The 17,421-nt window shown below is 50.2% G+C and overlaps 1 protein-coding gene across 1 annotated transcript; it reads left to right on the forward strand.

Annotated features, from left to right (window-relative positions):
• Positions 1-2,232: 2,232 nt before the first annotated feature.
• On the forward strand, positions 2,233-17,421 carry LOC122203498 (trichoplein keratin filament binding). Its single transcript, XM_042910395.1, has 13 exons — positions 2,233-2,391; positions 3,912-4,105; positions 5,310-5,520; positions 6,114-6,170; positions 7,867-7,935; positions 8,606-8,779; positions 9,921-10,033; positions 10,180-10,246; positions 11,167-11,339; positions 12,196-12,277; positions 14,111-14,296; positions 14,875-15,018; positions 16,155-17,421. The coding sequence occupies exons 2-13, from the start codon at positions 3,912-3,914 to the stop codon at positions 16,185-16,187; spliced, it is 1,503 nt and encodes a 500-aa protein (XP_042766329.1). The 5' UTR covers positions 2,233-2,391; the 3' UTR covers positions 16,188-17,421.

Here is a 17,421-nt window from a genome sequence, read left to right on the forward strand (position 1 = left end):
TTGGGTATACAGTGGGTATAAAAATAAAATCTTAAAAAAATAAAATGGGAATGATAAAATCTCTCACAGGGGTTCTGGGAGGATCAAAGGAAAAGATACTTGTAAAGATGCTTAATGAGCTACAGGTAGCTATGTAACCATGAGGGTAGAGGTTGACTAAGTGGGGGGCCAGTGGGGATGACTGTTGAGCAGAAGAGACCTAGAGACCATGGCCTGGGGACCAGGCTAGTCAAGCCCTAAGCCCTGGAATCCCACTAATGGAGCTTGTTTGGTCCTTTAAGGCCATCATACAGATAAGAAAACCTAGGACCAGGTGGCAAAGGGGACTCACTCAAGAGTCACAAAATCAGGACCTGAAGCCAGGTCTCCCCCTATCCAATTCACTTATTTCTGAAGTTCCTACCACATTCACAGAGACCCACCAATAAGCATTTATGTCTTGGGTTCTTTTGCTGGACTGACCCCCAGTGGGTAGCTGCCTCCCCTGCCCATTGGGGACACGATATGGAAAAGGCCTTGAGCTTGGCCAAAGGGGTAGGCACCAACAGAAGGGTAACCCTGGGGAATCTCACGCACGGGGCAGGGCAGACCCTGAGTCAACTAAGTAAAGGGAGATGTATAAAAAAGAGTACTTACCTGAGACTGACCAGGTGGTCTCCACTGAAACTTCATTTCGTCTCACAAGGGCAACCTTAAACAACAGCACCGGTGGTATTCTTGTTCAAGGGTAAACTGAGGCACATTCTAATTTTTCAAGAGTTTATTTGGGCATATATTTTAACTGGGTGATGCCACACCAAAGGTGGGTAGGAGCTCTCTGCCACCAGGCAGGAGCTGGGGGAGAGCTTTCTTTTTACAAAGAAGACACGGAAGCAAAGCAAGGAAATCATTTTATTGGCTACCACATAGGTTAGTTGTTTTATCTGGGAAAGGCTAGGTGGCTGTTTGTGATTGGTTGTCCTTACATTTAATTTTCTCAGACTCTAGGGGCACCTGGGTGACTCAGTCACTTAAGGGTCTGATTTCAGCTCAGGTCATGGTCTCACTATCTGTGGGTTCAAGGCCTGTGTCGAGCTCTGTGTTGACAGCTCAGAGCCTGGAGCCTGCTTGGGATTCTGTGTCTCCCCCTCTATCTCTGCCCTTCCCCCACTTGTACGCACTAGCTCTCTCTTTCTCAAAAATGAATAAACGTTAATATTCTCAGATTCTAGGGCCTTGATTCTGGCTTAGGTTTCAGTTTGCGTCCTAAGCAAGCAAGACATCAGGGCTGTCCTGGTCTAATGGTATCCCTGTTCAATTACTTTCATATTCTCATTTCACAGAGAGATGAAGTGACATGCCCAAGACCCCACAAGTAGCTTGGCGGAGGTTGGAATAGAGGCCAAAGTGTTCAACAAGATACTTCACCGCACCAGAAAAAACAGATGAATAAGAATGAAGGGAGGAATGAAGGGAATTAAATACAAAGAATGGGAAAATGAAAGAAAAGAGGATGAATGAGTGAAGTTTATTATCTTTTTTTTTTTTTTGGTAAACTTATTTAAAAAATAAAAATTTTTAAAACTAAGTACACCCACCGTGGGTCTTGAACTCATGACCCTGACATCAAGAGTCGCATGCTCTAGGTTCCCCTTAATTATCTTTTTCACACATAAAACAATACGTGTAACACATGTGGGTCAGAAAACACCAATAGAACCAACACTCTGGAACTCACCACCAAGCGAAAGACAATCGTTTCCAATAACGTGTATCTATTTAGGCCAGCGGTTCTCCGAGCTGGTTGCACACTGAGTGCCCCTGGGGAGCTAAGACAACCTCTGACACCCTGAGAACCTGATGGGACTCGTCTGGAGTTTGGTCTGTATTTATTTATTTTTACTTCTTTAACGGCATCTAGACTTAAGCCTTCCCCAGGTGATTCTCGTGTGCAGCCAGGTTTGAGAACCACTGATTTATATTCTCCTCCCCTGTCGTATCCCCCTGACTTCCCTCCACCCTCACCTACATTCTCCTCACCGCCCCCCACCCCCCAACACACACACTCCAGGTAACCACCACCCTGAATTTTGAATAGTGATTGGATGCCTTTACCCTCCTTGCTGGTTTCCGGGACCAGCGACGTTTGTGATTGATCTCCCTCCCCCCACGAGAGGGCGCCAGAGAAAAATCACAACCTCCTTTCTGTCTGAGCGTCCGGTATCGCGTTGGAGGCGGCTTGGCCCTCGCGGCGCTCCGTCATCGGTCTGTTGCCCCGGCAACAAGCGGCGAAACCGCCGGAGTTGGTGCTGAGCGGCCCCGGAAGCGTGGCCGCGGGACCTGTCGGGCTTGGTTGGGGCATGCGGGAGCTCGGCGGGGGCAGTCTTCGGGAACTCCGGGGCGCGGAGAAACGTGAGTCGGGCATTGGGCTCGGCCGGAGCCGGCGTGGGGGCCCGAACGCGCGGAGCCCGGCCGCCGTGGCCCGGTGTTGGCGGGAACCGCGGCGGGCGCCGGGGGACCGGCCGTCGAGTCCTCACTGTTCCCTGCGCACTCTGGGTCCGACGCTTTGCTCTGCAAAGCGTACGTGGATGTGAAGGCTGCGTGAAGGATGCGACTGATGCGGGATCGGAGTCTTGTTTCTTGATTCCCGGCGGAAAGCTTTTCCGCGGGCGGCTTGCAGGGCAAGGAAAAAATCATGTCAGGCGCGCCACAGGTTTAAGACAGGTTATAAAGGGGCAGCTGCGGGCCACGTTTGGTCCATAGACGTAGATTATTTCCCCCCAGGTCTGAGCACTGAGTTTGAGGCTTGGCCTGGACCCAGACAGACGTTCCGTAAGCACTGTCGTAACCAGGCACAGTGTAGACCCTGCCCAGGAGGACAGCTCTGGGGTCAGGGAACGTGTACGGAGTAAGACTGCTCTCTGCTTTCAAGTCTCCAATTATGGCCCCATTTGCTCCGTGACCCGGGCAAATCGATTTCTTCCTGGGTCTCAGTTTCTCCATCTGTAAGATGAGGGCAGGCGAGTCTGCTCCCTGGGGGCTGCCAGAGCCAGGGCTTGTTGGTCCCAACAGGCAGACTCTTGACTGGGCTCTGGCCTGAGACTGATATGAATTAGGATCCCACCTCTTTTATTGCCTCTCCTTCCTGGCTCTGTGGTCTTGGGCAAGTCACTTTACCATTTCGAACTTAAGTTTCTTCACCTGCCAAATAATGGAGTGATTATAACAGTGAAAAAGATCATTCATAATGTCAAGAGCTTGGTACATTTTTTGTTCCTGAGATTATTATTCCTGTTACTTTGTGGGGAGCATAGAAAGCCCCAAGTGCTTGGTCCAGCATTGCTAGGACTGGTTCCCGGTCTTTGTCTGTAACGCCCTTGATGTCTGGCTCACAGCTGAGTGGAGTCCAGGCTTATTTAAAGTGATGCTTTGCAGGAGCACCTGGGTGGCTCAGTCTGTTGAGCATGTGACTCACGATTTCACTCAGGTCATGATCCCAGAGTGGTGGGATGGAGGCCTGTATCTGGCTCCGTGCTGAGCATGGAGTCTGCTTGAGACTTTTTCTCTCTTTCTCTCTGACCCTCTCCCGGCTCACGCTCTTTCTCTCTAAAAAAATTTAAAAACAGTGATGATTTGCAGACTTGATGGCACATGATTTTTAAAATGCTGACGCCTAGGGTGCCTGGCTGGCTCAGGGGGAAGAGCATGCTAGTCTTGATCTCAGGGTTGTGAGTTTGAGTTCCACGTTGGGTGTAGAGATTACTTAAAAAAAAAAAAAAATTAAAAATGGTGATGCCTGGGAGCCTGAGCTAAGACTTCTTTGATGTCATTGGTCTGGAGTGGGGTGATTCCAGGGGGCAGCCAAGGGATGAGGACCACTCATTAGGGGGCTGCAGGAGGCTCATTTTCCTACCATTGCTACCATTCCTCAGATGGCACTCCCCACGCTGCCTTCCCAATGGTGCAGCCGGAGGCTCCTGGACCAGCAGATGGCCCGACAGCGACACCGAGAGCAGGAGGCCCGGCTTCGGCAGCAGTGGGACCAGAACAGCCGCTACTTCAAGATGTCTGATATCTGTAGCTCCAAACAGGCGGAATGGAGCTCCAAGACGTCCTACCAGCGAAGGTAACGGCAGTGACCTTGATGGGATGGAGGCAGGAAAGCACTTGTTGTTCAGGGGATGTGGCTGTAAGAACTAAGAACCCCATGGCTAATCAGCATGTTTTCTTGAGGAAGTTGCATAGATTGCATGCATGGTGATGTTTTCCAACTGAAAATTGGAAAAAAAAAAAAAAAAAAAAAGATCATCAGTGAATAATACATTTGCTTTGAAAAAGAGAAAACAATAAGAAATATGTATAGAACCTGGAAGTCTTCTTGTAACACCGTGTCCCCAGAGAGAATCACAGTAAACAGTCTGATACACCTGTCCTCCCATACTTTTCCCCATTTGTGTGTGTACAAATATTCGCACACACACGCATCCATTTTTGCAGAAATACATGTAAAAAACATGAAAGTTAAAAGCATGGGCTTTGGAGTCAGACAAACCCAGATGGAATTCCTGACTGTCACTTGCTATATGAATGAGCCTCAGTTTCCTCATCAGTGAAGTGGGGCTAAAACAGAACCTACTTTGTTGGGTGTGTGATTAATAGAAAGCTATCCCTAGATATAATACCTAGTGTATAGGAATTGCTCAAATAATACTAGCTAGTACTGTTACCACATGCATATGTGAGACCACTGTACATTTTCTTTTTCTTTTCTTTCTTTTTTTTTTTTAGTTTATTATTTTTGAGAGAGAGCGAGAGCGCAAGCAGGGGAGGGGCAGAGAGAGAGAGAGGAAGATCATGTCCTGAGCCGAAGTCTGATGCTTAGCCAACTGAGCCGCCAAGGCGCCCCCGCTGTACATTTTCTTTCTTTTTTTTTTTGAAATATTTTATTTTTGAGACAGAGAGACAGAGCATGAGCAGGTAAGGGGCAGAGAGAGAGGGAGACACAGAATCCGAAGCAGGCTCCAGGCTCTGAGCTGTCAGCACAGGGCCCAGCGCGGGGCTCGCACTCACGAACCATGGGATCATGACCTGAGCCAAAGTTGGACGCTCAACCGACTGAGCCACCCAGGCGCCCCCAATGTACATTTTCTTATGGCAAAAGCAAGATTCTGTCGTGCACGGTGGTCTGTGACCCGCTGTCTTCACTTTAGCCAGAAGACACTTTACCGTGTCACCCCGTCATGTCCACCTCAGCCTCTCTTACTGCACAGCAGAGAGTGCCACGTGTGGCTGTAGCGTGACTGACGTGGGGAGGGCTCCTTCTCACCCAGCATGCATGCCTATCAGCGTGAGAAGCTGAAGGAGGAGAAGCGGAAGCAGCTGGAAGCCAGGCGGGAGAGACTGAGGCAGCTGCTGCTGGAGGAGCAGGCCCTGCTGGCCAGACAACTGGAGGAGCTAAGGCTAAGCATGGACGCGAGGGAAGGCAGACTCCGAGAGCGGCATGGCGATCTCAAGTCGGCCCGAGAAGAGCAAAGGAAACTGGTAACTCCTCCTAGCCCTTCTGGAGCCTACGGAGCAGGAGCGTCCCCAGCCCGTCAGTGACACACACACGGGGTCCCTGGGCACACTGGTCTGATGAGACAACGGTAAACTCCAGAGCCTGCAGGGCGAGGTGCTTTGTGCTACGTTGTTCTCCACGTGTGTTTTGCACGAGTCACCTCAGGTCATTACATCCAAGTCCTTTGTCTTTATATCAGTCCTGTGGCCCCAGCAGGCTGCGCGCTGGTATGCTTGATCTTCCAAGTAGCTGTGGGGAATGGTGAGCCCCAGTCTGTGTTTTTAAGCCTGCTGTATATTTTGAAGCAGATTGTCACATCTGGGACCCATCTGTAGCATCAGATCTTGGCGCCCTTCCATCACCACTGTGGGAGTCATTTGTCAGAGCTGTCTGGTTCCACTCTGGTGTCTCCCAGAGCCGGGGATGCAAGGCAGGCAGTAGGTCCGAAGGGCAGGCGCAGTGACAGCATGCCAGCCGAGGGGCTCTCCGCCTCAGCTGACCGCCACTGTGGGTTATCCAAAATGTGAATGAATTTGAAAAGTGACATCAGGCTTCCCTCTTTGTGTTTCCTTGACAGATTGCCGAACAGCTTCTGTATGAACACTGGAAGAAGAACAACCCCAAACTTCGAGAGGTGAAAACCAGCGAGATCCTTTGCTTTGCCTAAGTAGATAAAATCATGTTTCTCTTCTTGTTTTTGAACTTGCATCTCTTGCTGGGGTGGAACAGAGAACACCCCGGCCACCTGAACGATGCCACATGCAGATCTGGTTTCTTGGGTGTTCAGCCAATACTTATTGAACATTTGCCACATGGTCCAGCACCTGGGCACGTGGAGATTAGCTGGGGTCCTCCCTTCTTAGGAACTTGCGGTCCAGTGTGGGTTGCAGTGGGCTGGGAAGGCCCAGGAGGATGGGCATTTGGGGCAGTGCCCCCAGCTCAGTTGTGGGTCAGAGCGGCATCTCAGAGGAGTTGCGGGGATGGAGGAGTCTGGAAGGACTTGGGTGTTAACTTGATGGTGTAAAGGTGAGGAAAGGACATTCTAGATTGAGGCAGCTGAGTGAGGAGCAGGCCGGAGTCACGAGAGCAGAGTGCATCCAGGGAGTGATGAGTGTCTGAGAGTTTGTGATGTCATATGGCGAGCAGGGGCTGCAAGAGTTGAGGCTGGTGAGGCACGTGGGCCTGGACCCCAGCCAGCCCTGTGTGGCCTTCTCCTGGAAGTGCTGGGGAGCACCTGGATGATTTTCAGCAGGGCTGTGGCGGCACCCTGGCCGCATTTCAGGGAGCAGTAGTTTTGGCAGCAGTGTTGAGGTGAGCAGGGGGTGGTGAGACCAGGGCAGTGACGGCGGAGACCAGAACAGGGTGGCAGGAGAAAGGAGGACAAATATGCAAGATCCTGGGGCAGGTGGGGGGTGGTCTGGCTTGGGTGGCATCATTTTGTGGAGACGGGGCTAGAGGAAGATGATCCGTGATGATTTCATTGATGTATTTTAACTTAAATTTTGTGTATATGTTTGGTGGCATTAATTTATTTGTAATTATATTTAGAAAATTGCCAGCCACTAAGTAATAGAACAATTTGGTGCTTTTGAGCCTTGTGCAGTTAGCACTAAGCCACGGGAGGTCTCCTTTCCCTGGCCATTTGAGCGTTTAGGTGGGTGCTCCAAAGTCTTTTACTCAGAAATGTTTATTTAGAACACTCAAGTTAGTTGCGGATGTTTACATTTGTAAGTTGAGAAAGAGATTAAACATTTTTATAAACAATTTCCCAAACAAAAGCTTTTGGATAGAGTTCCAGTTCATTTTCTGATCCAACAGATTCGCTAAACCCGTATCTCTTCTTAATAACCCCAAATGTGTTACATCTGTTGCTGTGGGGAGTACATGTTTATACAGCCACCGCTTTGCAGGGGATGTTTCGAGGAGCCAGGCAAAAGGCTGAGTCTGGCCCTCACCCAGCTCCTGCTGTTCTGGGCCCTGGCATGCTTCAGACCAACCAGGGGTGGCCTCTGAGATCGTATTTCCATTCCAGCGTCTGCTGACCTGCCCCTGCACAACCCCCAGGGTACTGGGAGAAAAGTTTGTGTTCCTTTGTTACAACTCCTTAGATCTGTTTCAAACTGCCTGGTCCTTTGGTTTACTAACTGAGTTGCGTTCCAAATGTATATGTTGGGGTCATCTTGTGCTCCCTTGTAAGATATCTGGGCCCCTCTGAGTCCTTGCCTAGGGAACTTCTGGTCACCTGCCAGGGCGTAGCACTGTGCTCTGCAGCGTCCATCTGTCGGATGAACCAGTGAGGAAATGAACATTCTCTGCCTTCTCACCCTCAGATTGAATCAGCCCTTCACAAGGAGCACGTGATAAACTCTTGGAAAATGCAGAAAGAAGAAAAAAAACAGGTGTGATATATGACTCTGGAAATAGTCCTACATGGCATGGTGGAAGTGCTGTGACTCCGGGTCTCTCAAGTTGTCTTGTTCTGGATGTTAATGAGTCCAGTCCAGGAACAGACTTTATCTCAGTTAACTTTAACACGTTAAAAGCAGACGTCTGTTGCTCCTACATGTACGAGAATCCTTTCCGATCATCCCCAGGGCAGAATAACACCAGTGGCCAGCCACTGGCAGGTGGAAAGTGCATCTTAAAGGTCGCTTTTGCTGCTGGCAGTCTCTTTTGATGTAGCACACATCATAAACTCTCAACCCGGGCTGACAGCAGCACCTTTGGGGACAAAAGTCCACACCTCCGTGAACCCACAGCTTTGCCTCTGGGTTCACTGGGGAGACTTTTGGAAGGGAAGGAATCCTGACATTGTTGAGCCCCTCCTCTGTGCCGGGCACCGTGCTGAGTACTTCCCCAGCATCACCTCTGAGGGAAGGATCACTCCATGGTTCCCACTGTGAGAACAGAGCCGGGGAAGACGCACCCTCACCCGGGGTCACGCAGCTGAAAAGTGGCATGACCTCCTCTGTTGTAGACACGTTGGAATGAGGAACAGCGGCGGGGAGCTGGGTCTTTGCTGGCTATGTGACAGATTCTGACCTCCTGCGTTCATCTGACCCCATGTAGCAAGAAGCCACCCAAGAGGAAGAGAACAAACGGTATGAAAATGAATATGAAAGGGCCCGAAGGGAAGCACTGGAGCGGATGAAAGCAGAAGAGGAGAAGAGGCGGTTGGAGGGCAAACTCCAGGCTGAGGCGCTGCTCCAGCAGGTGGAGGAGCTGAAGCTGAAGGAGTTGGAGGTGAGGGCATGGCCTCCTCCTGCAGCCGCTTGCCGTTATAAAGCAGGCATTTAGGAAGCGGCACCAAAAAGACCATATTGGGGAGGGGTGGTTCTAAGAAATGCAACACTGCTGGGTTTTCCCTTCAGACACATACTCCTCGCCGTGGTTTTTCCATCCCCCTAGGTTGTGCGTCCAGATCCCAGAATGTTCACAATATGGAGCTAATAGCTGTTCTCTTACGTGTGTTTTAGGCTCTATGTGAGAGCCTTCTTAGAACTTGGATTTTCCTGGGGCACCTGGATGGCTCCATTGGTTGAGTGTCCAACTCTTGATTTCGGCTCAGGTCATGATTCCAGGGTTGTGGGATCAAGCCCCATGTCAGGCTCCATGCTGAGCGTGGAGCCTGATTGGGATTCATTCATTCATTCATTCATTCATTCATTCTCTTTCTCTCTCTCTCTCTCTCTCTGCCCTTCTGACCCTATACCCAACTCACATGTGCTCGCTCTCAAAATTTATACCAAAAAAAAAAAAAAAAAAGGAACTTGGATTATCCAGTGCACTAAGTAGACTTGACTTAGTCTGATGTTCTAGCATGCAGCTACAACTCTCCCCAGCTAGCATGTTTTGGATCTCAAGGCATAAACCATGAGGTCTTTGGTTTCGGAGGCTGTTCTGAGAATACTGTGCAGTCTCCCTGAGCTAGATACCTGGGCTAGATTTTCTCATCTGGCTGAGGGAAAGCCCGTCCTTCGTTAGGCCCAAATGATTCCAGAACCAGATCCTTAATGCCCACTATCTGCTAGATGCTGAGCACTGAGCTGGGTGCTAGAGATACAGCTGTGAGCAAGACCCACGGTCCTGGCCTTCATGGCAGGAACCATGTCAGGTGCGGAAGGGAATTAAGTTATAGGAAGATGTGAACAAGTGCAGGGTCCTGCAGGAGCATGGATCTGATCCTTGTCCACAGGCCTGGGAAAGGCTCTTGGAGGAAGCGAGTGCGCTGGGCCAAGGGCTCAGAGCCCAGAGGTAAGAGGGAGTTCTGATCACCAGGTGGCCGGGCCAGCCCTGTTGCCTGGCATCTGCCGAAAATGCACATGAAGAGTGAAGGAAGCTCCGTTTCTGATGACCTTAACTGGGTGCACTGTGCTCACCACAGGCCACCAAACTGAAGAAGGAGCAGGAGAATCTGCTGAAGCAGCGGTGGGAGCTGGAGAGGCTGGAGGAAGAGAGGAAGCAGATGGCAGCCTTCCGGCAGAAGGCGGAGCTGGGGTGTGTGTGCCCAGACGGGCAAGCCTCGTGCTTTCTCAGACTTGCATTGCTGTCCCAAACCAGAAAGATCTGTAGTAAGTAGCTATCTGGCCCCCGCTAATCGTTCATAAGACACTGAAGGCAGACCGTATTTTGCTCCTTTCTAGACGTTTTTTGAGACATCAGTATAACGTGCAACTCAATAGGCGTGCACAGCAGATCCAAGAGGAACTGGTAAGTCTGAGTCAGCCTGGCATTTCTTTCACCCTTTTTGGAAGAAAATGCTTTCCATCGCTCAGAATGAGTGCGTTCTCGCAAGAATAACACACTAGGGGAGATTCCTCCTTGATGAGCTCGCGACCCCCACCCCTCCCCAGGGGGGTCTGCTTTGTTGTGTATTCTAGATACATTTACCCAGCACACACAGAGGGCAGTGGTGGGGTTCTTTAAAACCTGAAGTGGCATTCCTCAGCACAGTCACCTAACAGTAAACCTCAAATCCTTGGAATGAGTTTGTTCTTTTTACTGGCTGCTCAGTGTTCCTGTCAGGTATGTCGATGGGCTCTCTAGTGACACGGGGACAGGGATAGTGAATGAGAGAACCCGCCTACCTCTATCCCTGCCTGCTACCGTCAGGGTGGTCCAGGGGTGGCAGCGCCACTGCTGTTCCCGAGTACATTTTTCCGTCCCAGGACCTCCCAAGTCCCTTGTTCTTTACTGCATCTCGCTGTGGACATGTCCACTACAGCCAGTTCCCTACAGATGCGTTTTGGGTCATTTTTGTTTTTCCTCTCCGGGGCCTCTGCAGTGAGCATTTTGTGCATTTGGTTTTGTGCCTTTGGGTCTCTAGTCCATATTCTTAGAAGTGAAACTGTTGTCCAGCCGTGTTCTCAAAAGCTGTGCTACCAGGCATGTCCGAGGGCAGGGACAGGTGCGTGGTGGCAAAGGGGCCTCTCCTGCATTATTTTAAACCACTTCTAAGTGGTTATACCCTGACTCTTCCCATCTCTATGTAGGGAAGCTTTGGAAGCATCACGAACGTCTGCTGTCAGTGCTGAGTGCAGAAAGGGGGCGCTGTGGGAGCTGCGGTGGGGGGGGGGGGGGTGCTGTGGCTGCAGAGGGGCGCCCACCGCGCTTCCTCCTCCACCCTCTAGGAGGCGGACAAGCGCATCCTGCAAGCGCTCCTGGAGAAGGAGGATGAGAACCAGCGCGAGCACCTGGCCAGGAGGGAGCAGGCCGTGGCCGATGCGGCGTGGATGAAGCAGGCCATCGAGGAGCAGCTGCAGCTGGAGAGGGAGCGGGAGGCAGAGCTGCAGCTGCTGTTGAGGTGAGAGGCGGTGCCTGCCTGGGCTGGACCCTCCCAGCCTCTGCTCTGGTCCCTTATGTCTCCGCAGGCCACCACCAGGGTCTCCTGTTGTCACTGAAGCATCCGTCCTTGTTAATCTGCCCATGGGGAGGAGCACATGTTTGCTAGCAGACCCGGCTTGCAGGGGTGTTTCCCTTGTTATTTAAGGTGGAAATCACTAGGGTTTAGAGTAAGGATCTGTTCATTTAAGATCTTAGAAATTTGAAAGGAAATTGTTACAAATTATGGAGATGCTGAATGCTTCTTAGGTCTTTTTTAAATGGGTCTGGATCCTAAAAATCTAGTAGATTGAAAAAATTGAATAACATGTCACATTTATTGGGCACTTCTTGTGGGTCAGACACCGTGCAGAGCGCTTTACCATCCTCCTCTTATTTAATCCTGACATCCATCCGCAGGGTAGGTACTCAGGTCACTTGAGGAGGTCACTGACTTGCCTCAGGCCACAGGGCGAGCTAGCAGTGACCCCAGGAGCAAAGTGACAGAGCTCAGGCACAGCAGGGCTCCTCTGCCTCTCCAGGGTCCTGGTGGCTTCATTTGCCATGGTGTCTAAATGGCCTGGGTGCAAGCCATCACAGTTGTGTTTTGTAAGGAGGTGGGAGCATAACCCAGGCAACTTAAAGTACTTCCTGTAGGAGTACTCTCCATGAGCTAGTCCAGAGTTGTAAACTGTGAAGAGTTTGCACGCAGAAGTGGGTTTGAAGGTTGGCCCTATGGAACGTGTGTACCTGATGCGCTGGAGCCCTGTCACGTCTTTAGTTCTCATCTGCCATCAGTGGTGGCAAGGAGCCTGCTATCATCCACTCTGTGTTCCCAGGGAAGAGGCCAAGGAAATGTGGGAAAAGAGAGAGGCGGAGTGGGCCCGGGAGAGGACCGCACGAGACAGACTGATGAGCGAGGTAATCCTGGCTGCGAGCGCGTACTGACCCTGCCAAATGGTCTGGAACACAGGCCTCTATGCTTATTTTAAATAGACTTATTTAAAAAAAAAAATTTTTTTTTTTGATGTTCTTGAGAGAGAGACAGAGACAGAGCATGAGCAGGGGAAGGGCAGAGAGAGAGGGAGACACAGAATCCAAAGCAGCCTCCAGGCTCCCAGCTATCAGCACAGAGCTTGATGTGGAGCTGGAACTCACAAACCACGAGATCATGACCTGAGCCGAAGTTGGGCGCTTAACCATCTGAGCCACCCAGACGCTCCTTTTAAATAGACTTCTAATGTCATTGTGAAAGTAGTATCAGCTTTTTAGAAGAAAATTCAGGAGTACAGGAAGTAAGAACAAAGTCACCCAGGTCCCCATTATTTGCATAGTCGCTGTTACTCTGTTTCTTCCACTCTGTGTGGAAACGTGCAAACATGTCTTTCTGCGTATTCCTTATTATACTATCTGTTGAGTTCCAGCATTCTAATGCACTATTCCATCTCCTTTGTAGATATTTTGATGATATCACACTTAATGTATCACGTTGGGTGTACTGTGGGTTTTTTTTCCTATTCCCCTCTTGTGGGTGTTCTTTTTATTCTGATTTTTATTCTGATTTATTCCTGAGGTGTTACAAGAAACATTGCAGTGAACATCTTGGTTCATAAGGCTTTCCATTTTTAGGAAATGGAAATTTCCTAAAAAAAATCCTATTTAGGATTTTTTTCTTTGGGGTGCATAACCAGAAGTGGACTCTTGAAAGAACACAACTTGTCAGTATTTAAGTAATGCGTTAAGATGTACCCCAATTTAAAAGGAATGAGGGGCACCTGGGTGGCTCATTTGGTAGGATACGTGGCTTTTGATCCCAGGGTCATGAGTTTGAGCCTGCATTGGGTGTGGAGATTACTTAAAAAAAAAAAATTTTTTTTTTAAAGAAATCTTTTAGAAAAAATCTTTCATTATCCATGTATTGAAAATTAAAGTGGCTTAAAAATGGAAATATTTGCATGTCATTTTGGAATCCGTGGGAAGTCCGGTCCAGTGGGGCTCTCTCCCTTCTGTGAATACCAGTACTCTGCAACACCTTTGATTTTCCCTATTAAAAACGTTCCTCTTGTGTTGAGCACTGGGTGTGATATGTAATTGATGAATCACTAAATTTGACTCCTGAAACCAATATTACACTATATGTTAACTAGAATTTAAATACAAATTTGAAAATGAAAAAAAAAATTCCTCCTAGTTGTGGCCACTTTACGTGTCCTGTCCCGGGAGCATAACTGTTGGGTACGGCAAGTGGCTTCCCACCGTTCTTGATTCTTGAGTCCTGACTGCTCTAGATGTGATCCTGTGCTGTGGCCAGGTTTCAAGCCCAGCAAGGTTTCTGCAAGTATTTAGAGCCCGAAGGTTGAGGGGATGACCCAGATTACTTCCGGTCATCTGTGTGGCTTGTGGTTTCTTTCTTTTTCTGGAACCTACCGATAGGGAGTGAGGCACACAAGCTTGTTGCTGTTTCTGTGCCTGGGGAGGGAGCTCCATCCGCCTCCTTGGATCTTGTCAGTGCCCAGCTGTCTCTCCCTAACGCGTGGTCTGTGTGCATTTTCTGTGTGGTGGGGACGGGTGGGAAGCCGGGCTGACGTTGCATGGGCCATTGCTGTGATCTGACTTGCCTTCACGTGGGGTATTCGGGCCTGAGGCTGAGGACGAGGCTGGGTCTTGGGGCAGCTGTAGCCTGTCCACAGCTTGTGGAATAGGGAACTGCTAAGTCGAACTGAAATCTGCCCTTTGCCTTCCTGCTGAGGGTAGGTTCTGACCGGGAGACAACAACAAATACAAGCAAAGCTTGAACAAAACCGACGGGCACAAGAGGAATCCCTGAGACACCGGGAGCAACTTATTCGAAATCTTGAGGAGGTCAGAGAGTCAGCTCGTCGTGAGAAAGAGGAGAGCAAAGAACTGAAATCGGCCAGGAAACAGGAGCTGGAGGCCCAGGTGGGCTGAGCCTGGTGGGGGAGGAAGCCTCAGCAGGGGAATGTGAGCGGCAGGCCGCTTGCTGTGGCCTCTGCACCGTTATGGCACCGGATGCGGGCACCCTTGACGTATTTCCACATCCAGGCACTAAGACCTTGTCCGAGAGGCCCACATCTGTGAGCTCAGCACACCCATTTCATTTCCAGCTGAAACCCCGACCCTCCTGATTCGTTCCGGCGCCACTCCAGGTCCTCCATGTGTGTGGGAGCGAGGCTGCTGTGCCTACCTGTTATCCCTCTCCTGTCTGCCTCCACAGGCATGTGGCTCGCTGGGCCACCGTTCTCTGTTCAGTTTGGAACCTGGTAGAGAACACAGAATCTTCCAAGCACGTGGCCACACCTGGAGCTTTTCACAAGCTGCACATTACCATGCGTGCAACCTTTCCGGTCTCATCAGTGCCCTTCCCTCTTGTACTTGCCATCACTGTGCCTTAGCTTGGATTCTCTGACTGGGGTAGATCCACAGGCTTTCCCTCGTGACCTGAAGCAGGGCTCTGCCCAGGGAGCTCTGTCCCGGCTGACTTTGTTCTTGGTGGCCAGGTTGCAGAGCGCCAGCTGCGGGCATGGGAAGAGGACCAGCAGGAGGAAGAGGAGGAAGAGGAGGCCAGGCAGGCAGAGCAGTTCACTGACGCCTTACTGCAGCAGGAGGTGAAGACGATGGCCAAGCAGGGCTCCTGGCCCAAGGTAAGGAGTCTGAAGGGCACAGGCTGCTGGCGCCCAGCCTGGCCCCTGCTGTCCCAGGCCTGTTTGTAGCCCTGTCCTAAGCTCCGCTTCCCAGCCAGCTCAGATTCCTCCCTCGTTCCTCTTCTCTTGTGTTTCTCCCTTCTCGACCAGTCGGGAGCCTCGACACACATCTTAGCCCTTGTTTTGGCCTCAGACGGCCCTTGAGGAGATTTTACTCTGGGCCCTGACTGCTGAGGTGCATGTCATTTGGCCCTGTTTGGGACCAGGAGCCATCTAAGAGCTCTGGCACGGCAGGGGAGAGGTGAAGAGGCAGCTGTCCAGACAGTGGGGCCCAGGCGAGCAGGGGCCTGGTTTCCCTTCCTCTCAGCACCTCTGGTTGCCCCTCCCCTCCCTGATCCTCTTGTCCTCTTCCATCCTTCCCTGTCCTCGGAAGTACGTGAGAGGCCCCTGTGCACGACGCACAGAGAAGCGAGGGTTGCCCCCTACTCCCAGAGAGCTGGTAACTAATGAAGCCCCTGGGAGCTGGGGGAGGGCCCGGCGGGCATGTTGCGCCTGCCCCTCCTTTACCAGGGCCGCTCAGCCACCCTGGCGCTCCAACGTGCTGCGAGACGAAGAGGCTGGCTCCTTTGTTTTCAGGTGACTCTGGGAAGCCCGCCCACGAGACAGAGCAGGTGCTTCACCTGCCACAGAACTGCTTTGTCCTCACCGGCTGGGGCTCTTGAGGTGCAGGCTAACATTTTGGCACGACACTTTGGACCTTTCATGTCTTGGGAAGGTCTCAGCGACGCACAGTCCCATAATAGACATGTAAAGTCAGATTCTACATCAACGCCAGGAGCTGTGGGCTGTGTCCTAGGGCAGGATATATGGTTTCCTGTTGCCTCACCCTAATTGTAAGCTCGCTTGACCAGGGATCATTGAGTGCCTCAAGATCGGGTTTTCACGGAGCACATGTGGAAATGTTACAAAAAAGGTAATAAAGTACCTCATTTGTGGTTTAGGGTCCAAGCTTTCTCAGTTGTAAATGAAAACAGCTAACTATACCAGGCTTTCAGCTCTTATTTCGGTTGGGATCAATTCCCAATGCTCCAGAGACTGCTGATCTAATCAGGCTTCTGTTTTCTTTCTTTTCTCAGCCCTACGGACATCCCAGAATTGCTTGGAACTGACTTTGTTGGTGTTGGAAGCACAGAGTGAGGTCCCTGAGGCCTTTGATATGCAGGCACCAGACAGCTGTACGGTGTTTGGTTCGAGTGTTCGGGTCGCTGTGTAACGGTTCACTGAGCCTTTTGGGGTCCACAGTCAAACAGAGCAAGGGCCTCACCAGCCAGCGTTCTATAGACATGCAGCACCCAGCAGGAGGCCTTTTCCTGCCTTTCGTATCCAAGAAAGGGGCTCTTACAGTCACATGCTGAGAGTGCTGCCACACAGTCCCATGAGAGACCGATAATTGTCAACCTCCAGTAAAGACTCCAGCTGGAGAAATGAGGAAAGTTTCTCAGTTTTTAAACTTGCCACTTAAATTTCACTATTCTGTCGATAACAGACTCCTAAGTGTCAGTTCAGTTTCTTTCACAGTTTATTAATTTAGTGGCCCCAAAAGGATCATGTCTTATTTTCTGGAAGAAGAAAAGCTGTGAACTCTGAGACAGTCTGATGTGCTCCACGGATGCTTTCCGGAAGGATGTCGAGAAATAGGTCTTTCCTCCTTTAGGAAACGTGGTGGAATTTCCATGGAGCACTCTGTGTGGTGATCCCAACATGTATGTTAGTTACTAAGCCCCAAAAGGGGGCCTCAAAAGGCCACCTGGTTGGCTAACGTTTTGGCACGACACTTTGGACCTCTTGTGTCTTGGAGGAAGGTCTCAGCGACAGGCAGCCTTGTAGGATTTATGTGCCCAGAGGAAGGGGCACGGGGCCTGAAGACTAGATCACACTCAACCAGATCGGCCAGAACTTTCTCCTCCCACTGTTCTAACAATGTGACACAGTTCTAGATTAATCTCTACAAATAGCTACAAGTTCCTTGCAGCAATAACCCTATTTTTATTTGTATTTTTTTTTCATATTCTCCCTCTGAGGTTTCAGTTTTCATTATACTGTATTTAAGGTTCCACATTTCAGTAAATTATAGCTAATTATAGATAGGGCTGTGTGCCAGGTTGTTAAAAACCAGAGTTTATTTTTTAAAAATCCTGAGTGTAAAGGCTGCATTGCCTTTCACATTCATTGTGCTATAAAAACAAACGGAGCAGCAAACTGCATCCTTAATCTGTTTTTCGTTTTCTTGTCTTGAATTTCTTTGGATAGGACCCCCTGAGCACCACTTTCGTTATGCTTGCTCATATTTGCTTCCTCCATTTCAGATGTTCGTTTATCGTGAAATAAAGTTTTGGTCTGACA

The sequence above is a fragment of the Panthera leo genome, chromosome D3 (assembly GCF_018350215.1).
Source record: "Panthera leo isolate Ple1 chromosome D3, P.leo_Ple1_pat1.1, whole genome shotgun sequence".
Classification (NCBI taxonomy): Eukaryota; Metazoa; Chordata; class Mammalia; order Carnivora; family Felidae; genus Panthera; species Panthera leo.

Bases quoted from the DNA above. Each gene is read 5' to 3' on its own strand.
- LOC122203498 (XM_042910395.1), top strand. From the start codon at position 3,912: ATGGCACTCCCCACGCTGCCTTCCCAATGGTGCAGCCGGAGGCTCCTG. The intron at 10,034-10,179 runs GTGTGTGTGCCC...GCTCCTTTCTAG, and splicing joins CGGCAGAAGGCGGAGCTGGG to ACGTTTTTTGAGACATCAGT. The intron at 14,297-14,874 runs GTGGGCTGAGCC...CTTGGTGGCCAG, and splicing joins AACAGGAGCTGGAGGCCCAG to GTTGCAGAGCGCCAGCTGCG.